This window comes from Rhinichthys klamathensis, unplaced genomic scaffold (genome assembly GCF_029890125.1).
Source record: "Rhinichthys klamathensis goyatoka isolate OS25496 unplaced genomic scaffold, OSU_Roscu_1.1 h1tg000296l_1, whole genome shotgun sequence".
Taxonomy (NCBI): Eukaryota; Metazoa; Chordata; class Actinopteri; order Cypriniformes; family Leuciscidae; genus Rhinichthys; species Rhinichthys klamathensis.
The window spans coordinates 3,015,673-3,039,931 of NW_026606815.1; the positions used below are offsets into that span (position 1 = coordinate 3,015,673).

At 37.8% G+C, this 24,259-nt stretch overlaps 1 protein-coding gene across 1 annotated transcript in view; it reads left to right on the plus strand.

The window, feature by feature from the left end:
- Positions 1-3,899: 3,899 nt before the first annotated feature.
- Positions 3,900-24,259, plus strand: part of dapk1 (death-associated protein kinase 1) — a 78,903-nt gene continuing 58,543 nt past the window's right edge. Inside the window, exons 1-2 of the mRNA XM_056269985.1 lie at positions 3,900-4,056; positions 4,572-4,733. Of these exons, the coding sequence (XP_056125960.1) occupies positions 4,672-4,733 (62 nt within the window). The 5' untranslated portion in view covers positions 3,900-4,056; positions 4,572-4,671. The remainder of the gene's footprint in view (positions 4,057-4,571; positions 4,734-24,259) is intronic.

Here is a 24,259-nt window from a genome sequence, read left to right on the forward strand (position 1 = left end):
AAATTACTTATCGCGAGAGGGGAAAAAGTCGCATAACATCAGTTAATGGAAACGCCGTCATTTCGCAATAGTTTTTTATCGACATTTAGAAAAAATCGCAAAAGTTTTGCGCAAATCTGTAATGGAAACGCGCCTACTGTCTTGGAACTTTGTTAGGCCTATGTAAAAAAAAGAAAGAAAGAAAAAAAAAAGAGTTACAATCAGTCTTGCTCGCTTGGTTTTACTTTTACAGCCTCTTTTATGTCAAACAAAAACACCTTTCCAAGGTTCAGCCGTTCAGCAGCCCACAATGTCCATCTGTACCAGTAGATGGTGCAAGTGTCTCATAGTCAATCATAGTCCAATTCTGCTCTCAGACGTTCTGCAGATTGCTTTAAATTACAGTTTTTCTCAGTCGCTTTGGTGCATTTCTCACATCACTATTTACATTTGCACAACAATTAGTTCAACCTCCACAACATTTAGTCATTTGTGCACATCATAGTAGCAGTTTCTCATTCCTTCCAACAAATTGCAAATGCTTTTGGACATGCATCAATTGCTTTCATACAACTCTCTGCTGTTTTATAACATTATCATTTGCTTATGTCATGTCAGTCAAAATTAACTATACTTGTGAATGCTGAATAGTCATTCCATATAAAACGAATTTTCCTCATTTCATTGCTTGAGTCATCACATACAAAAATGTTGAACTAGTTGTCAAAATCGGTCAAAAAATATTTTAAATTTTTTTTTTTTTTTTTTCTAAATTGAACAATTTCTCTCAGGTGAACCTCAGCTTTCACTGATGAGAAGGGATGTGCATGAATGATTTACAGTACTATGTATGGTGTATGTTCAGTTCCAATATGTACTGCAATATTGTTTACAGTTGTGCACAGCTCTACCCAAAGGGAGTTTATGTTTGTTGTAAATAAGGGTGTATTTCTTTTGCACAATGCTGTAAACAAATTAGAATTGTAAAGAGCATATGCAGTAAAAATGTGAAACATACATATTTGGTGTCTTGTACTCATTTACCTCACTAAATAATGTGTAACTTTACTATAGTTTTCAAATGGCTGTGCAAATAGTACAGTGTTGTGTGTAACGCGTTACAAAGTAACGCGTTACAGTAACGTAACTACTTTTTCGGGTAAAAAGTAGTGTAACGCGTTACTACTGAGAATTTGGTAACGAAACGTAGTTCCTTTTTCTATTCCGCACAACGTTACTTTTCCCATGGACAGATTTGACAGCAACAGTGTCTCCTCAGCTGCGCGCTTGCAATAGTCACAAGCTCCACATGGTACGTGACAGAGGCTGGTAGCAGAGCAATCAATTCTGTGAATTACACTGCGCAAACCAAAAGTAATACTCCCACCGGATGAAGAAGGGTTGGCTCTCCACAGAACATAAAATATTAATTGTATTGAATTTTTCGTGTATGAGGAAAGAAACAATATGGACGTAACAGTTCTTCGGACTTGACCGCTCTGAAAGCGGCACTAAAATACTGCTTTAAATCTTTCACAGAGACCTCAAACAGGCATTTAAAACACCAAATATTAAGGATTGGCATATCAAGCAAAATAATATTCGATGATTACTCGAAAATCGTACCTCTACCCCCACATGCTTACAGTAAGACGGCGTTCGCTCAAATCCCGCTCCGATATTAAATTTCTCTGTATAGACCTGCGTGTTGTAGCCTAGTCATTAAAGAAAACGATTTAGTTTCATATTTATGTTTAAATAAAATAATTTATTTTTTAATTTCATCAATGTTGATTATATGAAAAGTGAAAAGCATGAGTAAGAGCATAAGATGCGCAATCGGGAGACAAATTTATGGAGTGGGCAGACATGATTTTGACCACTTCATTAAGTTTGTTTTTGTAGAAAGCCTTTCTTTAAAGTGAATTTCGTTTTGTATTAATTGTATCTTAATTTTAATCAATGTTTCATCAACCAATTGTCTTTAATAAATAAGCAGTAAATATAGCAGGCAATATAATCAGGATTTCTCAGGAGCTCCGTGCCGGCGCGTGGACTGAGCTCGTCTCATAAATGAACCGAAACTTAGCGCAAGCTACTTGCCTCAAAGATCTGAGAAATATATAGAAAGCTTGAAATGTGTACTTTAAAACAAAACTATTCAAAACGAGAGAAAACAGACTCTCTGCTTATGTAATCCATATGAAATGTGCATTTCTCTCTGGCGCGTTCACTACTGTGAAGATTGCGAGTCAGCATCGTCAACTTTATCTTTGCAGCCGACACTGACTGACAAAGAAAACACTTGTTTATTAATAAACAATTGAAATGTCTCCTTGCTATATTTGATATTCGATATTCATAATCATTTCTTTTGCCGGTTCTTTGTGACATTTTTCATGAACGCGTCACCACCGCTCAATAGTTAATATTGTGCTTTGGTGTTCAGTTTATACAGGTTTTTCAAATGTTATTTAAATAAATATATATTTTTTTTCTATCTCAAAATCTCTCTCTTTTTTTAGTTTTTTTTTTCTAGTTTTTCAATAAGTAGAGTTCATGGTAGAATTTTATGTTGGCCTACACATTTAGGAACAGATATTGGGTTCTGCCCAAAGTCAAGCAACATAAAAGTAACGTAAAAGTAACGAGTAACATAAAAAGTTACTTTCCAAAGGGGGTAACTAAGTAAAGTAACGGATTACTTTTTTAAGAAGTAACGAGTAACGAGAAAACACTACTTTTTAAAAGTAACTTCCCCAAAACTGAAATAGTAGTGCTGTCTTGAGGATTTTCAGGTAGTGTCACCAAGATCTGACTTTTTTGCATTGGAAAACATTTACAGAGTAAACTGTCATAATGAAAACATGACAAAGCCATTTGACTATCTGTATCTATACTTATATTTATATGAGAAGTGCACCAAAGCGACAGAGAAAAACTGTAAACAATTAGAATTACAGAAATTAACTTTTATGTGTAGGCTATTTTTGTAAGCTTATTTTTTTCTCGTGAGATTGATTAGTGAAGAAATGCTACAGAATAAGGGACATCATTAAGTAAAATAAACATTCAGTGTTTTCATAGAAATGCCTATCTACCAATGTGGGGAAACGTTTACACTGTTATTGAAAATCTTTTGGTTGGTTTGTATTTGATTTATCAGAGGTGTTATGTGGCAAATACTTTGTTCGGTTGTTAGACTGTACACTTTTTTTTTAATTCCAGCTCACATACATAATCTACAAACAAATAAAGCACATGTCAAACAGGAATTAGACACAGCTAATTTTTGTGGACATGTGCAGTAGAAGGGTGGACAGACAGACAGACAGACAGACAGGCAGACACACACACACACACACACACACACCGACAGACAGACAGACAGACAGATAGATAGACAGATAGATAGATAGATAGATAGATAGATAGATAGATAGATAGATAGATAGATAGATAGATAGATAGATAGATAGATAGATAGATAGATAGATAGATAGATAGATAGATAGAAAGAAAGATAGATAGATAGATAGATAGATAGATAGATAGATAGATAGATAGATAGATAGATAGATAGATAGACAGACTGACAGACAGACAGACAGACAGACAGACAGACAGACAGACAGACAGACAGACAGACAGACAGACAGACAGACAGACAGACAGACAGACAGACAGACAGACAGACAGACAGACAGACAGACAGACAGATAGATAGATAGATAGATAGATAGATAGATAGATAGATAGATAGATAGATAGATAGATAGATAGAGTACATTCAATTTCTTCTTTTTTGGTCTCAATATTCTTCACACATCTGAAGAATATTGATCAAAATGTCTAGACTTTAATTTTGATTATAATGAGCATCTCTCCACAGCGCCCCCTCCGGTGGACTGCAGGCAGTCTTTTTACCGAGAGCCCCGCACCATCTCTACATTGTTACAATCCTCCCATTTCCTGCAACACAACACTTCCATGTCTCTCGTGAAGGGTATGCTGTTTTATCGCTTTACACTGGATCGTACCTGCTGCCTGGGGATTGACAACGATGGAAATATAAAGGTAAGCTACTTTTATTCGCTTTTATTGAAGTAATAAGCATGTTACCGGTAAGAGCATGCTATACTTTGTTAGACCTTGTAGGTAATGAAGGAATACGTCAGGTTTCTCTAACGATATGAAACCTGAAAGGGAGGGCGTAGAAACATTTCATTTTATATGGTGTACCAACAGCCTACACAATGTTATTTGGTTATCTTGTCAGTTTTCTTGCCGTGGTGAGTGAACACAGGGGTTATGTATGATCACGAGCAGTTCCTCACACATCTAGCTGCGCTGTTCACTTGGCAACGCCAATCGCCGTGGACGCCTTAACAAAACCTCTGTTACCTGCTCCCGTGTGAGGTTTACTAGTTTCCACCCACTGGCTAAAGCCGTCTAAGCGTACACAAATAGTAGTTGACGTGCTGTGAGTGTAGTCAGTGGCTCAGAAGAGGTTTTTAAACGAGTCGAGAAGACACTGAGTGTTTTTACGCACAACACGCGGGTTTCTCTCACGCGTCTCTCTCTCTCCGCAGAGCGAATATGAGAGGGGTTCGCCGCAAACTGTCATTAGGTTGACAGAGATGGGCTGCTGATTTTGGGAATCCCGGAGAGCTGGAAGCGCCCAGGAACACCATGACCGTGTTTAACCAGGAGAATGTGGAGGATTATTACGAGATTGGAGACGAACTCGGGAGGTACGTGATGATTTCTGGGCGTTAGGTGACATTTATGTCATGCAGTTGGTTGTTTTGGACCAAAATTATATAGGCTACATTTATGAAACAGATCTATTTCTAACGAACTTTATGAAAACTGTTAAAAATAAAGGTTCCAAAAGAGAGTTTTCGCAGCAATTTTGGGGACACTTCCAGAAGAACCTTTTTTTTTCTTACTGTGAATAACATTTTAATAATCTGAATAACCTTTTTCCACTATAAAGAATCTTTTGTGTAATAGAAAATTCTATGGATGTTAAAGGTTCTTCATGGAACCATATATTCCTAGAAAGAACCTTTATTTTTTATTTTTTATAATGAACCATTGAATACACCATCTATGTTGTTCAATCCGCATACACAAGAGAGCTTTAGGTGGTGCATGGGTCTTTTGGGGTGGGTTGTACTACTAAAAAAGTACCATGGTATTACCCTAGGTTTTTAGGGAATGATAATACAATGGTATTCTTTGAAGTTGCTTAAGCTACCATGTCAGTACCATTTAGTACCATGGTATTTACTATATATTACTGTATTTACTGTCACAATTACTGTACCATGACACCTCGGTGGGATTGTTGCCAGGATGGTCTCAGCTCATTATTGGGTGTCCCAAACCCCCCTGGAGCCAGGAAATCACTGGTTGTCACTCTAGCAGATGTTCATACATTCCTAGTTATAATGATCTCCAATGGCATTTATTGATTAATGGGGTTCAGATGGCTGTGAAAGCCCGAATTCTCTTCTGGGAGCCTTACTTGAGAGGTTGATCAAGACAAATTGGGTTAGTCTGCTATACTGCGACTCAACGACAATTGCATTTTTACTTAATAATTTGGCTTTTGAGGACATCCAGTCAGCAATTGATTTCATTTTGTAGGGTATCGCGACTCAGTTCTTATTAAGGGACGGTCACACAACACTTTTCGTTCCATTCACTTGAGACCGGAAACGCAAGTTCATGTGAAGCAGTTTCACATTTCGCTGCTTTCCAGTGTTTAAGTTTAATGGACTCTGAATAACCTGCAAATTTGTCACGTAAAATGACATGTGACAAATAAAACATCGATACGTCATGGCGTCGTGACCGAATTAAAAGAACACAAATTTTAAAGCTGCAGGGAAGTGGAGTAGATTGTATATTTTTACATTTTTAGATTAACTGTTATTTATTGTATGTTGAGTTTATGTTTTTAAATAAAGACGCCACAGAGCGGGAAGTCACATCCGTTGCAGTGTCCAAGAGTTTGTGTAATATTAGCTGTGTAATATTGCGTAACATTTCAGCATTGGTGGTCAAGAGATGGATGTTCTTTTGAACTGATTTTCATGAGAATGCCGTTTCTCGGATTCCCATTGACTGCTGTGTGTGTGGGCGATAAATCACCACGCACATAGGGATGAGTCTGCTCCTTGTGTGGGTTGTGGGAAATCAGGCTGTTGTTGTATTTAAGAGAAATATTTTATCTGTTAGTGCTCACGTAACAGCCTATAGGATGCAGATGCATTGCTCACGCTCGCTAAAATCGGTTACATAATGCGTAAACGTACTGAGGGGACTTTGAATCGAATGCTGAAGATGTTCTTGTCATTGGCTCCTGAGGGATGACAGCATCTGTTGGTCGTTCTTATTGCATAATTGACTCAATGACTGCAAAGTAGTTTACTTCAGTTATTACTGAATTATTGTATAATAGAGAAGTAAAAGAAAGCAGTATTGCGTGTCTCACAAGAATTGCATCTGAGGTTGGTTATTTGCTGTTAAAATGCTGTTTTTAAAATGCGCATATTCATGAGCATTGATTTCATGTTTAAGTCTGGACAGCTTTTAATTGACAGTTACGTATGTGTTTTAACTATTTAAATATGCATGAGCCATGCCTTTATTTATTGGTAATCTTTGAAATTTAAATGTTTGATTGAAAACACCTGCTTGAAATGTTTTGTAGTTCTGCTTGAGTATTGTGTTTTTATGCTGTCCTTGAATTTTTATTCATATGCATGATGTGACATTTTACATATTCCAAATTATTTGAATAGTATTGAAGACAAAACATTTGAATATTATGGTTTCACCATGACAACTTCATGACTAGCGATTAGTTTTGGTTATGCCATAGAGCTACTAATCCCACTATTGGATGAATGGATTGCAGCTTCTGCGTACAAAATAGTCTGAAATAAAACAAAAAGACCAACAATCATTGCATCCCACTGGCACATTTTAGGTTTCTGCATTCCCTCCTTCACTAACAAAACCTCCAAATCAAGACCAAGAACATCATTCACTGTTCCCAAATCAGCCATTCATTTATTTACCCTCCTCACCATGTTCAGGGCTTAGCTTTGATGCCTCATCAAAATGGTTAAGCGTACCCCACCAGCATTGAGGCCTTACTCGGTGCTTGCGTGTTACTCGGGCTGTAAGGTTAAACATACAGGCTCTCTTTGTGGTGCTTATGAGGCTTCGGCCGATGGAAGCTCTTAAGTGAGGAGGTTTCTTTATTCTAATGGGAACTGCTCCGGGTGGTCCTCCTCAGAGTAGGAGGAGCAGTGGTCTGTTGGCTAAATTTGAAGCGGGGGTCTCGGCTGGCACTGCTTTTCATGGATTAAAACAATGAGCTGCCCCAACTCGAAGGTGGTGTGTGTAATTTTTGCACCAATATAGCGACAATGAATGAAATTTTCCAAATTTCCCCCACATTAGGGTTATTATCGTTCACTAAAACATTTTTGTTAATTGAAACAAAGCTGAAATAAATATAAATATTAGATGAAAAACTTTAAGGTATAGTTCACCCAAAAATTTTAATTCTGTCATAATTTACTCACCCCCAAGTTGTTCCAATCCAAACCTGTATGAATTATCTGCTGAACACATAAGAAAATATTTTCAAGAATATCGGTAACCAAACAGTTGATGGGCGCTATTGACTTTAGTAGTATGGAAAAAAAATTCTATGGAAGTCTTTTTTTTTTCTCTCCCTATTTTATTATTATTTATTGATTTTTGTGTGTGTGTTTATAACTATACTTGGTGTTTTCCTTATTCTTATTGAATTAAGGTATGGTTGTATGTTATATGTATATACAGTATGTGTATATGTATGATACTATATTATTTATACTATATTACTATATTTACGTTATTGTTACTTTCTGTCACTTTACTTTCTAAGATGACCCAAAAAATAATTTTAAATAATTCAAATAAATTCTATGGAAGTCAATGGGGTCCATCAACTGTTTGGTTACCCATATTTATTTAAACTAAAAGATAGGTAGAACTGAAGTATATAAATAATATTAAAATAACACTGCCCCTCATCTTTCATTGGATCCCATTCCTAGTCCAACCCCAAACGCTAAAGTTCCACTCATACTTAAAACAAGATTCCAAGCGCTTTACCATATTCAATGTACATTAAACATCACTGAACAACTTTTGAATGGGAGTCTGTCTGTCTATCCATTTCAGTATGGATCATTTCTAGCCCACTCTTAGAAGATAAACATCAGCTTTAGCGCTAATGCTAAAAGCGAAGATGAATTCCCAACCAATAAGATACTCCTCTCATTTTACAGTTCACTCAGTAATGATATCTGCTTTCCTCTATTACATTAAGTCTCTAAGACCGACTATAATGTAATGTTGGCTGCTCTCGGTCTGTCCTGCCACTAATTGGTTCCCCTTTGTGTCTGTTTGCTCTGGCTGTGTGTGTGAAAGGGGAGGAGCAGATATTTTGCTGGATCTCACTATCACTTCAAGAGGCAGTGCTTCTGACTGAGTAGTTTTGAAGAGTGTACTACAGAGAACTTATTACCCGAACTGTGATTCTAATGAGATTCCTCCAAAAAGCTGAGATCCCAATGAGATTCCTCCAAAAACTGAGATCCCAAGCAGTTTTAATGAGGGCCACATTAACAATGTCCCTACCCCCCGTAATGACATGCAGAATATGCAAGTTTTTTGTTGTTGACCTATATTTGCACCCCAGTAAAATGTGTCTCAGGGTGCTGGTGTTGAGGTTCGGAGAGTGGTAGATTAACTTTCTTTACCCACCATAGTGGATAATTCACCTACCATTTACCTACCATAACTTATTTCACCTAGCTTTTGATGATATCTGCTGTTATGAGTGGCTATGCACACATAGCATCAGTCAGAGTGCACTAGTGCTTAAACGCAGCTACTCGTCCGTCTGTGTGTGTTCAGTGGGTGAAGTCTGGGTGTCTCTTGTGAAGCCTAATGAGATTTGTGGGGGTGAGAGTGTGAGAATGTGTATGAGATCAAGAGCATTTGTGAGCGAGCGTGCCGGGAGGGTCATGGTACACTGTAAGACAATCCTGCTGTGAAGTATTAGTCTTGACCAGTGAAGCATGTGTAAGACAAGAGTGAAAATAGGAGGGTTTTTTTCTCTGTCTGTCATTTTCTGTTTGGCATGGTGAATGCAGCTTTTGAGGATACAAAATTCCCCCCAGCATCCCAAACTAACCATCTTAAAAGGGCTTCCTGGATAGTACAAAGGTTAAACCGGCCACATCTGTCCACAGCATGTTAATCAGTGCCAATAAAGAGTCATTGTTAGTCAGTGACAAAAACATGGCTTTTTTGTTATGTTTTTTTTTTTCTGCTGTTGAGGTGCAATAGGTTTTGGCTATTAGCGTGGTCTTGCATTCTGTGGGGCATAAAGCATCTTTCTCAATTTATGGCCATTCAAATGTAGCCATGCATTCTGGAAAAATGCAATTTGTTTGCTGGTACCATATCAGTTATAGGCCTATATTAGAAATGTTTACATTTGCCCAAATTGGCAAATATTCAATTTTTTAATTATGCATGCTTGCTTGCCCAATAATTACATTTTGATTACATTTGCCTAACACATTTACATTTATTTTAGCAAAATATCAAAATGAATATTCACATTTGAAATGATTGATTTTAGTTGTTAGTGACAAAAAAGTTATGAATTTAATATCAGCCAATCATCAGTTATTGGCCAAAAGATTGAAATAATTATTGGATTATTGGTATCAGCTAGAAATGTGATATCCGTGCATCCCGTCTACATTATATTACGGTATATGTTTTACCCGTGACCGATCATTTATGCATAATTTCACAGCACAGGACAGTCAGTAGTATAAGAGTTTGAGACTGTGCATTTTTGCATTTCTGCCCATCAGTGTCTTCCTGTGGCTTCATAGTGAATAGTCCCATACCATTTACAGCTCAGGGGATTGGCTCTAAAACATTGCCCTGAACTGAACGCCCATGAGCAAAGATGTCAGAATTCAAATGTGGTTCCTGTCCCACTGAGGTGAATGATAATGCTGACAGATAGCTTTGTCCAGGTATTATAGAGATCCCTGATTGTGTCAGGTTCTTGTTTCCTGTGATTAACAGAAACCTTGAGAATGCAATGAGCTTGGGTGAAGGTGTATTGAATGCAGCTGGTGCATGCCTGCGTTGACAAGTGTTTATACACAATTAAATATGTGTGTACAATGTACATAGTAACCTGGTTACTTTTTGTGCCACTCCTTTGACAGCTGACTTGACTGGACTGTGAGATTATAATATTCTGCTTAATAACATTTGAATTGCATTTCTGTATTCATACTAATTTAAAATATATTCTAATTGAACGGTTTTTATTTCACAATGAGCACGACATAGGTTTACTTACATTTTGAAACCATTCCTCGTGCCTTTCTTATATGCTAATCACCTGCTAGTCATATTGTGGGTTTAAATACTGCTTTATCAATGCTGGTTACAAGAGTTAATACATCACGGTGTTGTTATTCACATAAGAGACCTCTTGTAGAGTCCAGGATGTGTTGCTACAGTGGATCATAGTCGATTCATCAACTTTATTTGCACAGCCAACACTTCTTCAGTCAGTGCTTGGTTTTATACTGCAGTCAACGTAATGATTGTGCGCGTCAGCAATGATGTGGCTATTTAAAGTCAAGTGTAAGCATATGAATATGAATAATAGGAATCCCCCTCCTGAATCACGATTCTTAATAGCAAATTACTGCGACTGGTAGGCAGCATCTTGGAAATTTAAAGGTGGCTCGAGCAAGAGCTGCGAAACAGCTTTTTCTCAGGCACATTTGTTAATATTCAGCAATAAATTTGTGTGAACATGTTATGAATTCTTCTCACAGATCTCGAAGCACCAGCACTGTTAATGCTGTTGCTAAGCTACTGGTGAAGTGATGTCGTGGAAGGAATTCAGACTCCCTGTGCTGGATATCAAGTGCTTTTCTTTATATCTTGTAAGCCATTGTCATTGCCTTGTTGATCATTTTACTCGCCTTTTAGTGTCATTTTTATGCTTTGTTTTTACTTTAGACAAAGTATTTGACCCTATTTAAAATGGCAAGAGATACATTGTCACAATTCTTTGATATTGCTGCAATGCTGCTTGAAGCAAGTCCAGAATAGTTAAAGCTGGCTGATCACATTCCTAAAAGCTTTCTTGTTTTCTTTATAATTGTTATTTTATGGAGGGGGTTGAGTTACTGTATCCTCTGTTAAGACGTCAATACTAAAGCCGCAGAATGTGTTTTTAACACTCATGTTTTGACAGTAAGCAGTATTCGTCGAAACCAGGTGGATGTCAGTTTCTGTCTACATAGGGCATTTGGAAGATAAGGCCCGCAGCAGACTTCAGGTCTCCTCCCCTGGGTTGCTATGGGAACCACCCATTTATCCGATTCTTTCCAGGCGTAGCTATCATTTAGGCTCGGTCATCTGTGGGGCTTCCTCCATTAGCAACGCTTCCTTAAACGAGTTCTGATTGACTGAATGTGAAACTGTCCTTCATGCTCATGGGAGAAGTCCAATTAATCGGACAATGCTGATATTCTAATTGGTTGCACCGTTTTGATTGAATTACAAATGCGAGCTTGTGTTTTAGCTGGATTTTGAGGACTCAAGAGTAGTAATGGCCAATTCAGACCTAGTCATACACATTTGCCACCGGTGCCTCTTCACACAATGTGTTATTTGTGACTTCAAATCCACTTGAAGGACAAAATTACATTCCACTGACATGTCAAATGCCTTTCTGGTCAAATCAAAGAAAAATTATGTTTTCACAGATATCACCGTAGCTAGTGTTATTTTTCAAATAAAAAACGAGTGACCCAGCCTTTTAAAGTAGCCAATCAGAAAATATCCTCTGCCTTTTAGATTGCCATTCAAAAGTCTGGGTTTATAAGAATTTTTTTAATGTTTTTGAAAGATGTCCATTATGCTCACCAATGCTGCCTTTATTTGATGAAAATACAGTAAAAATAGTAATATTGTGAAATATTATTGCAATTTAAAATAACTTGTTTCTATTTGAAAATATTTACAATGTAATTTATTAATGTGATGGCAAAGCTGAATTTTCAGCATCATTACTCCAGTCTTCAGAGTCACATGATTCTTCAGAAATCATTCTAAGATGCTGATTTATTATTATTTTCTTGTCTGAAGTATAAAATCATTGGTTACCCGTAAGCCAATCACATAACGTTTGGTTATGACGTGTGTTATTCGCCAGCTCAGCTGCATCGAACTTCCACTGTAAACACATATGATGCGAAAACGAAACCATCGAGCGAAATACCGGAGTGAACATGGCTGACCGAGTTTTGCTGCATCCTTAACCTGATCCTCCATGAGTGCAACCAAGGGGGACACAATCACAACTATCACCTTGCCGGCCTTTGGCCTGCCCAGTTTCTCGCTGACGATCGGTAATAGTTAATAAATTAAACTTTTTCCCAAAACCTGTCGGGAGTAGGGCCACGACATCACCTCCATTCAAAATGTTTAACAAACACTCTTCTTGTCCGGGCTTCAGTTTGCAAATGCCGGGAATATTCTCCACAACAGAGCGAATTGCATCCCGTATCTCCATATCCGCGGTCGTTTTCGATTTCCAAAAAATACTAAAATACAATCTTAAACTCGGTGCTTAGCATCTACGTCACGGCTCTCAGTCCGCCCTCTGTTTGTGATTGGCCGGCTGTTTTCAGGCCGGAGGAAAACTGAGAGACATGTCGATGTCTCAGACTGAGTACAGAAGCAAACTGAAATAGAGCAGAAGTACGAACTCTGACGCAGTCAGGCTAGTGCAGAGCAGGAAGAGCAAAAACAGCAAAAATTTAACATACATGAAAAAACAGCTGGTTCAGAAGTACAGGTGAAAATGAACTCAAAATGAACAGAAGTTCAGATGAGAATGAACATAGAATGAACAAAAACATACTTATTTCTAATTAGGGCTGCACGATTAATCGCAATTTACATGTAATCGCACTTAAATCGAGATGGCTTATCGCGATTTTGAAATCGCAAGGCTGCGATTATCTTTTACGCGCAGCTCGTCATTGATATACGGCTCTGTAAACGCTGCTCCATCTGAAAGCACTGTGAGTTGAGTCACTTATAACGTGCATTTGAAAAAGCAACACGCGTCAAACATCTTTCCAAACATGAGAAGCATTTATGAACCTCTTGTCCAACAAAAGACAACATTTAATAACATGCATTTACTCCAAACTCACTTCATAACGACAGATGAGCATAATTTGTGATATGATGTGGCTTCTTACACAGAATAAGGCAGTCGTGTATTTATAAGTCATGTTTAATCAATCAAAGCATTTCAATCTTCTCTTTATTCAGCTACAGCGATAGGGATTTCCTTGAATGATGATGTGCGTTATTCTACTTCTGCGGCGGGGCTTATTTATCGTGTCTGCGTAAGAGTGCCCTCTGGCGTTCAAATGGAGCAGCATTTACTACCGGTCAGCCGCACTGCAGTGAAAAGCTGCGCATAAAATATCGCAGCCTTTGCCAAATAGCGTGTGGTTTTATTGCGATTAATCGTGCAGCGATTAATCGTGAAACAATATCCCACACAATTTTTTTAAAGTCGTCCCACGCGGGACTTGAACCCACTATCTTTGGATCAGATGCCTGTCACTTATCTCATTGCGCCACTGGGAATACGTGCATTCACTAAGATGCCGATGTTGCATAATTCAAGAGAGAATCAACTCAAAATGAACAATTTTTATATGCACCACATGTCTTAATTATTGAGTTCCTTCTCAGATAGACACCATGTCTGGAAATGAAGCATCTTTTGCACCACTTCTGGCCACAGTACCTGTTGCGGTCTGGGCATGTGCCATACAGGATTTGAACCCACGACCTGAATGGTTCGGGGCTTGTGGCACGTGGTTTAGCAGTTTGCGCCACTCAGTTGACACTGATTTACCAAACTGCAGAGGAGAGGTTTCAGTGTAAGAATTAACACACAAAAGCATGTTAACCAGATTAGCATTCTAAGCTATCTTAATGTTAATGTAGCTTATGGTTAACCGGATAGCTTCGTAAAGTGTAGCATTTAATATCATGATATTATATTGTAATTAATGGCAATGTCCTTGTTTTGTTCTATTATAGCGCCACCAAGTGATGCAGTTCCACCACTTTTTTTTATGTGTTCTCAGAGTGAGCCCATACATGTGTGTCAAGTTTGGTGAAAATATCTCATTTTGTTTAAGAGTTTACATTTATATGAATGAGAGCATAAAAATGTTTGACATTTGGGTATTACTATTTGGCCAACGACCTATGTTTCCAAACTTCCTACGGTGGTTTCGTCTCGATCGGTCTAACGGTTTCGAAGATAATGGCAAATGTTTTTTTAAGAGCAAAATCTCAACGCTACACAAACAGTAAGGTAAAACCTAGCATGTTTGGTATCGTTGGACTCGGCAAGGATTCATGAACCTAAGGGATGACTCGCGTGAAAATAAGTCAACCACACCTAGAGTTATAAGCATTTGAAAAATTAATTTTACCACTAGGTGGCGCTGGTTCAAAACTTCTCAGGCTTCTCCAGGGCATCGTTTTGATGACCCATAGTGAGTTTCGTAACGATACGTTCATGTGTTCAAAAAATTAGATATCAGTCGACTCGGCATGACGCCCTGAATCTAACGGGACCACTTTTATGATTTTTGGACAAATCGTCCAGAAGTTATAAGCAAAAGTAGCAATTTTTCGTATCTCCGGACCAGTAGGTGGCACTGTGCCGAAATGCAGCCGTTTTGTCTGAATACGATAAAGCATTGCTGAGATACATCCTTATGTCTGTTTTTTTTTGCGGTATGTGCGGTATTAGATAACATTTTGACGAATCAACTTGAATTCCATAACTTTTTGTCGGCATGTTCTGAAGATGATCTGGTTAAATTTTCGTGAAAATTGGAGCAACTGTCTAGTAGGAGTTTGAAAAAGTAGGTTTTTCTAAGAATTCAAAATGGCGGAAAGATTTCCATGACAGAAAATGACGTCATATGATGAAATCAAATCGTCTTGAGCCAAGGAATCAGAGGAAACAAGTTTTTTGTTTCTAGCCTTTATGCTTTAAAAGTTATTGCCATAAACATGAGTGAAACTTTGGACAGTCGGTGGCGCTAGAGGGATTGAGTAAGAGACTTCAAATTTTTTATGGTGACTGTTCAGACTGTCCTCTATCAGTGTGCCAAATTGCATAACTTTCCCGCAAGCGGTTTTATGGGCTGCCCTAGACTTCCATACGGAAGAAGAAATGGAAGAAGAATAACAATAATAGGAACACCAACGATTTCAATAGGGGCCTCCGCACCTTCGGTGCTTGGCCCCTAATGAGTTTTATCCTCCTAGTTTTGTTTAGATTAGGGTTTACTGTAAAATACAGCATTAACAGGAATTCGCCCATAATTAGGGCCCAATCACCGATGGTGACCCTATTGGAATTGCTCCGTTTATTAAGACCTATAGGCTATAACTTTCCCGTCGTAGTCTTTAACACTTCAGCACAACATGATGTGCAGGTTAGCACAGATTTTAAAACCGAAATCATGGATGACTGACAAGTGCAAATCTGGAGAAACAGGCGTTTATTTATTCATTCTCAGTCTTGAGAAACGTAGCCTACATGTGTAACATTATTGTGTTAATAATAACTAAAGTACCTAATTATGTTACATATTTATTTTGTATGAAAACTAGCACGTTATTTACTTATGGATTAAAAAGTACATTGTCTCAGTGCTGCACGAGCTCTCTCTCGAAAACAAACGCGTGCACTCAGAGAAAGCTAATTGTAAAATGAAAATTGACATGCTAGGTTTAAATTTTGTTCTTGCTGGGAGTTTTTTCTGTCCAAATGTCAGAAAGCATTTTGTATTATTATCCCATCCATCATTCCAAAACCTCAGTTTAAATGACTGTCAAATTAGTCGTAGCGCTCATCCCTAATGTAAATACTAGAAACTGCAAACAATAGGCTAAATTATTTCCATTTATATTAAATAATTGAATGCAATTTGTATAAGCACACATTATGCAATGCAATATTAATCATGAATAAAAAAAGGTTTTAAGCAGGTGTATTAAAACTTTTGACTTTCATTGTATATTATAATATAGACCAGTGCAGTGCAAGTGAAATTTTTTAATTGGGTCAAATAAAAAAAAAACAGTCAAATCTAGAATTATGAGGATAAGCGTATGTGTGTTTGTGGCTGTTACAGATTCAACCCTTAGAATTAACTCATTCTTCCTATAATCAAAAGATTTGAGACCAATTTGGGCAGAAACACCTCCCGCCAATCCCCGTGTCCTGTCGAGTCGCACTGATGGTACTCAAAAATTGTAGCATAGATTGTAGCAATTTAGTAGCCTGACTTCGTCATACTCATATTCTAGTCAGAATGTGAGTCTGATACTGCTTCATAGGGCTTTGATTATGAGGCGTGTCTTAACCGAACCAGGAAAAAAAAAAACTCCACACTCAATTGGATAGACCTACAACCAATGAGAGCAACGCAGTAAGTCAACTACTTTGCATAGCACAGTTGTCAACTACAGAACTCATGCACGCACGCTGGAAGAAGTAAAATAACGAGTGTTGCTTCTTTTACTTGGCCCTCTATGAGTGCGACCAAAGGAGAAACCACAACGACCACAGGGTTTTCATTGCGTCCCATCTTCTTAGTTACCATCGGAGCCAGCTGATAAATTAAACTTTTGACGAATCCCATAGGAAGGACGGCAAACACATCTTGACGATCGACAAATGCCTTGATTGCAGTTCTATGTTCGTCTTTTAAAATGAATGCGCTGTCGATTTCTTTTACAACGGACGCGATAGCGGAATCTCTACATCTCAGTCCTCCAGCGGCAGTCACCTGTGAGGGAAACCAGTTCAACCCAAGCGCTCTTTGATAACGTGAGGATTACGTCCCTGCAGATCATCTGTCCATCATCGTATAAAGCCCGCCCTGGCAATTTGATTGGCCCGACGATTTCTGAACCGATCATAATTACTCCTCAATGGAGCGAGTCCAGACCGAACTTCCCGATCAAAAAATGTTGTGGGCGGGGTTCGGGCTGGCATCCAGGCTAGTAATTTAGTGCGCCTGGACTGAATTAAGTCCTTTCGTTAAAAAAATCCTATTTGCCTAAACTTTTGGAGTTTTGGAAAATAGGTCATGCTTTGTTGACAAGTAAAACAATGTTTTGAGGAGTAACAGCAATTGGTAGCAAAGTTGAGCAGAGTTAAATTTTATGCAAATGAGACAACCAATGGAAGCGAGTTCCCGGAAATGTTTGCCTTCGAGTTGCGTTAACCAGTGAGGTTAAGAGTGCTAGCTGTACTAATAAATAATAAGATATTATTAATATACAGCGAAACAAAAAAAGAGAAGGTGCATAGAGTTTTTGCATGTCATTGCCCTTTGTCTTTCTCCTTGTGACCGAATCTGTCAGTTTCAATTCCTTAGAAGAGTATTGTTTCACTAAACAACAGAACAGTCAAGCTTACACCATCTCTACACCAGTTGTAGCATGCTTAAAGAGATGGTTAACCCCCAAAAGGAAAATTCTGTCATAATTTACTCATCCTCAAGTTGTTCTAACTTTTGTTGTTTTTTTTCAAGTTGTTTTTTTTCCATAAATATATCAAATAGAGATCCATTTACACCAAAGGATTTTAGTTGAAAATAAACTAGGATTTTATTTCCAATACATTTTCCCCTGTTGCTAACGCTGAGCTGATTGGTTTGTGTTCATGAATATTCTGAGATGATAAAACTGTTTCCAGTGTAGACATTGAACACCAATGTAGTGTGTTTTTTTATTGAAGAACTTCGTCATATAGTTACAATTATTGGTTAAAAAACATGATGTTATGTGAGCTTGTGGCTTTTGTGTACATTTTAGAGTGTATTTAGCTGTAAAAGTTTCATGCAGAGTGTGACCTGGCTTTGAGGAAGGATTGCTTATCAGCTCCTGCTGATTGTACAAACACACAAACCCAGACAATCTTCCTCTAAAACCCTAATATCCTCAGAGTGTGTCAGCTCTACTCCAACCACAGCTCTGTTTCCTTGGTTACTCATGTGTGGCACTATGGCAATGAGAGTTATTGCATAACGTGTGCAGTTTGGGCGCTAAAGATTAGTGGGCTCTTTTCTCTCTGAACTGTCCACCCACATTCATTTTTCACTAATGAACCAGTATGACTCACGTATACATATCATTTCAAATGACGTACCTCTAAACGGGCTAATTTCTTGTGTTAAGATATAGATGTGTCCCCACTGTTGCCATTAGACATATATGAGTAGCCAAACAGATCGCAGACATTCTTTGATAGCTGATACTTCTGGTCAGATGTTTTCACTCTGTGCTGAGAAATATTGGGAAAGTAGGCTGATTTTTGTGTGTGTGTGTGTGTAATGTGTCTGTGTTGTAGTCTAAAAACTCTTCAAATCCCAGTTCACATTTAATTGCGTGGGATGACACTAGCAAGGCTTATTTAATTACACTTGGACCGGATCATTGGGCTAGAAAAGTCAGTTCAGACTCTGCCAGATTCCTTCCAACAGACAATTCTCTGACCCAAACAGAACTCAGTTCACCAATGGAAAAGAGGATCGCTGTATTTCTACAAAAATACTGACTATACTGAGCCCATTCAGCATTGCATTACAAAGCCACCATTTGCTTTTCAGTTAGATTTTATATTTGTTAATGTAAGGAATTAAATATGGTATTGCAAAGCCTGAAGCTTTTAAAAAGTGTTTTTTTTACATTCTTTTATCATCAGTTCAAATTCATTATTTTTGTATAACTGATTATGCTGAAGTAAAGTTTTTGTCAGATTTTAGATTTGAGATTGAAACATTGAGTGGACAACGATAAAAGCGATTTGTTAAATGTAGGCTAACTTATCGATAGCAAAAGTGCTTTTGGTTCCTGGAAAACTGGCAGATTGCCTGGCCCACAGCCTGTGATCTTCACGCTGTGTTAAAACCACTGTATTGATCTGACAGCACGTGCAGTGGTATACCCAACCAGTTTGTATGTGTGTAGTCAGCATTTCTAAAATGGTTCATTTTGCACTTCTTTGATGATAATGCTGATTAAGACCAAAAGTTACTGAGAGTTGCAATGGCAGTATGGCACTGTTGCTTTTTTTTCAAACCAGATAACCCAGATTGGTCTTTCACTACTAGTAGGTGAATACTTTAGGAATCACTACGTGGCTTATGACTAAGCTTATTTGAATGTGAACAGCACAGTCACACAAACTGTAAGATGTTCCATGTTCACTAGTTATCTGATCTGGTTGGTGGTAATCAGCAATGCTGTCTTTTGAGCTGGGAAAGCTGAAAATATCAACCTTCATACTGAACAGATACAAACAAATCTCCCTCTTTCCCTTTAAAACTAAACGAAAAAATTTGCATATCCTCTTTCTTGAAGTATTTTGAACTCGTGGACAATTGGAACCAGTACAGCTGGCAGATATTTGAGCAGATAATCATTTGTAAGGACAAAACAAACTTGATTTGTTGACGTTCAGGGTTGGAAATGCCGACTCACAGCTCAAGGGAAAAAACCCAGTCCATATGTATATGGACAAATTGATCAAAAGTGAGAGTTGAGACATTAATAATGTTACAAAAGGTGTTTATTTATTTTTAAATTTCTATTCATCATAGACTCCTGAAAAAGAAATCAATCAAAGTTTCCACAAAATATTAAGCAGCAAGGCTAACTTTCACACTCTGGCAAAGCGTGGTGTATGCAGGAACATGATGAAGGTAAACAGGCTTTATTAACAGAAGGGAAGCACCACCATAACTGGCAACAGAATAAACAAAACGGGCGATTTTTAAACACAGAAATGAGGAACTAAGTCACGAACATCTGGACATGATGAACAACAAATAAGTTGCCATAGAAACAAACAAGAACTAATACAGACATGAAAGAAACTGAACGAAACTAAACATAACAATGACATAAACATTGATAATAATAGTAAATGTTTCTTGAGCAGCAAATCATCATATTAGAATGATTTCTGAAGGACCATGTGACTGAAGACTGGAGTAATGATGCTGAAAATTGAGCTTTGCCATCAGAGGAATATATATATATATATATATTTTAATATTTTATTTGAAAATAAATTAAAATAAAATAGTTATTAAATTGTATTTTTACTATATTTTTGATCAAATAATTTTAGTCTTTGTGAGCATAAGAGACCTCTTTTCTTTACTGACTCCATATTTTTGATAATTATATAAGTGTTTATTATATGATATACACACTTGCAAAAACAAGTAGCTGTACTATGACTAGATTAAACGGAAACTTGCACTCTGGTCAAAATTCAGACTGCCGTCCTCTAGGATAAGTTTTATAAAAAATTACTGACGTGCCATATTTAAAGTAGGAATGCACTGAAATTTCGAAAAATTTTGTCCAAAACAGCTATTTTCGGTTTTGGGCCGATATTGGTTTTGGGGTGACCAAAACAGTGACCGAAACGGTGATCCGTGAAAATCAGTGATCCGGTGGCTTGTTTTGACTGTGTTCAGCGTCTATTTCATGCAAACGACAACAAGGATAAGCTATAACAGTTAAACATGTCAGCTGTGTGGACACTAGCTCTGGATTGACAATTTCTCGATTTTAATCTGTAATGATATGGTATCATAAATCTTTTAATCTGTGCTTCACTAAACTTCACTAAACATTTGTAGCGCGCCTGCCTTCCAGTAATCGCAAAAAGCTTTGTGCTTTGTTACTTTTAAAATGAAGCAATGTCTCAACTTTAAAATTCTGTCAATTTTATTATGAAATTCAAACAATAAATGTCGTCGTCTCTTTACTACATCACAAAATAAACATGGGTGAACAGCAAAAGGTATGTTGAAAGATTTATTATTTATTTTCGGTTTCGGTTTTCAGCCAAGTGCATCCTGAATTTTTGGTTTCAGCCCAGAATTTTCCTTTCAGTGCATCACTAATTTAAAGAGCTCCTTATTAGAATATTATATTGTTAGCTTAGCAGCATGCTAATGGCAAACTCTATTGGAATCGAATGCGGGTCGTTTTGTGTGGTGCACAAGTGCGCTCATTGGCCTTGTTTGATATTGACAAATCACTGGCGGCCTGTTATGGCTCAGGGCCTTCATCATTTGTTAATTTCATGCTGTTTTTACCTTAGTAGCCGACTCCATGCTCAATCCACTCTCTGTACAGCTCTTGTAATTAATTAAGCCCCTGCTATCCAGCATGACTAATGCTGTGCCCCACCATCTGAAGCACTCCAAGTTACACTCCATCCCTTTATGATGGTTCAAAAAGTAGATGTTTGGCTGGAACGCTGGCTGTCTGCTGCCAGGAGGCAACTTTGTTTTCTAAGTCTCGCATAAGAACAGCTTGGACTGGAGACATGAGGAAGTGAGAGGAAATGAGGGTAACTGAAACAGCGCCATATTCCCAGGTGTGTCTCCCTTGCTCAAAAGTTCAAAAGTGCAAGGCTTTCAATAAATGGTGCGATAAAATGTATGATAATCCTGATGCCGTAGTGCTTTCAGAATTCAGAATTATTTATGGATCAGACAGGCTTAGATTATGAGCCACTCTTATCGCTGGGCTCTTTGGATGTAATAATATGGGGGTTGTTGAAAGCAATCAGACCAGTCAGGCACCCCACTGAACAGCCCGACGAGCCAATGGTGGGCCGGCACAAAAGCTGCTTTGTCATAAAGCTTGCAGGGGTCGAAACCCAGTCGACATGATTATACAGAGTAGGTATTATCAGACAAGGCAGAGGCCAATCTGAAATGTACACTAGTATTAATGTTGTCTCTTTTCTTTCATCTACTCAAAACCACATCCAACCAAATTTTTTTTTTATCTATTAATTTATTCAGAAATACTTAAATTCAATTCATACATATTTGACTTGAATAGAAATCTTCTATGATGAGCATCTTTGTAATTTCGATATAAAAATGCATTTTTGGTATATTTGATTTTTATAATATCATAATTAAGGAAAAAAGCATAATTAATGCTGGCCACACACTTGAAGGTCTTAAGCCCAATTTGCATCCCACAATGATCAGGGGATCTCTTGGCCCTATTTGAGGCTTGTCGCAACGGACCTTTTGTCCAAAATCTTACCGATCCCAAATTGACTCTTGATTGGGCCGCCTCTGACGGGATACATAGCAGCCACAAACATGTCACGGAAGTGGAGGATTGAGCCAAGATTTTACCCATGTTCTTTTTCTGTTTTTTTGTTTGTCGCTGCAAAACAAAACACATGTCAGGAGAGCCAGCTGAAGACGTCAATCATCCTCCATATCTGTTTTTCTTCTGAAGTCACATTAGATCACGCAAGTTTCTGTGAGATCTCATTTCTGTGGAACTGCCACTGTGAAATCGTTACTTCAATCGGCTGGTGTGTGGTCTCGCAGTCTGGCCGAATCATCTAGTGTGTGGGTTCGGAGTATCAGAGTATTGAAACTGTCCTAATGCCCGTGACCCACGATTTTAATAAATCTGTTAAGATTTGAAAATCGTCTAGTGTCCCAAGCATAAGGAAAAAAATTGTATTATTCAACCTTTCTATGACTATTACTTCAGATTTTAAAATGTAATATTTATGAATATATGAATATTTAAATATACTGTATGTATGTATATTGTGCCTTATGGTAACTTTTTATATTATATATTATATTTTTATATTTTATTAACCAATATGGTTATATTATTTACAAGTCCAAGTGCAATTAACACTGCAAATTGTATGTTGCAGTTATTATTTTATATAAAGAGTTTCTTGTAATTGGTTGTCGAATCCCACCTGAGTTGAAACCTTTGGTTGGGTTTTCCCCTCACATGTGGATGGAGGCCTTTGAGACCACTTTCATCTCACTGCTGCTATTCTAAGCTTGCATGACGTTGGTTTGGCACCAGGTGAAAATGCATCTCATTTCCACAGTGTAAACACTAAAAGCAGATGGGAGCGCAAACATTCCCTGAGCCCTCTGACAACGACTCCTTGAGGTGAGACAGTAGGGAATGAAACCAAAGCTGGAAAAAAAAACGTTTTTTTGTCAAGGTTCAATATATTTTTTTCTTTCCAATAAGCATCATAGATCTCTCTTGTGAATTGTACATCTTTGTTCTGTTTCAAGGTCAGTGGTCTGCCGTTTTTTAGAGGAATACCGTACTCGTCTGCTTCATAGACGGCTGTATTATATCAATATGTGGTTTGTACTCTGAAAATGAAAGGGATGAAATGTTTCTTGAATTTGTCTTTTTTTCTACTTACTTGTTCTCCTTTGCCTTTTTCAATTTCCCGCTCAAATGAGCAAGCTAGCGTGCAAAATTGGTAGGTGTCCTTCGTAATCGACCATGTCTACACTATGCATTTTAAAAAGTGTTGACTGCTGTCTCATTGTGCTCTTTTCTGAGCAATAATCTACAGTCATTCAATACCAAATGCATTTTATGCAGTGTTTAGGTTTTACTGTTGTGTGCTTCTGCATTTCACATGGCTTTAAATAAGATGGACAATTAATTGCCGTTCCCTTTGTAAAGAGGCTTGGTCTAGTGTTTCTCTTTGGCACACACAGAGGAGTCAGCAGTCACCGATGAGGCTGAGTAATTGGTTCAAAGGTCACTGTTTGCGGTACGCTGACATTTTATCTGGTATTAAAGTGTTTTGATGAGCCCATCACTCTTTTGGATGTGGATTACAGGAGGATTCTGCCCTCCAGCTGCGTTTTCCTCATATTGCTTCGTTGAGCCTGATCTCAGAACAGCAGGAGGGTGGATCTTTTGAGGTCTCGTAGTAGAGATCCTTGATCAGTTACAGTCATATAATTTAACAGTAGAATCACTTGACACTATGTGTCCAAAAGCTATGAAATAATCCCTTCGTAGACTGTAAGAAGGCAACATGGCAGGTGTGATATTATAGATATTTTTTGTTGCTTGTGACATCCTACAATCAAAATGGGTTTGACAGTTGGTGAAAACTGGCATCTGAAGGACAGCTGTAACAAGTATATTTAATTTATAAATGATCTCACGGTTAATTGCACGGTTA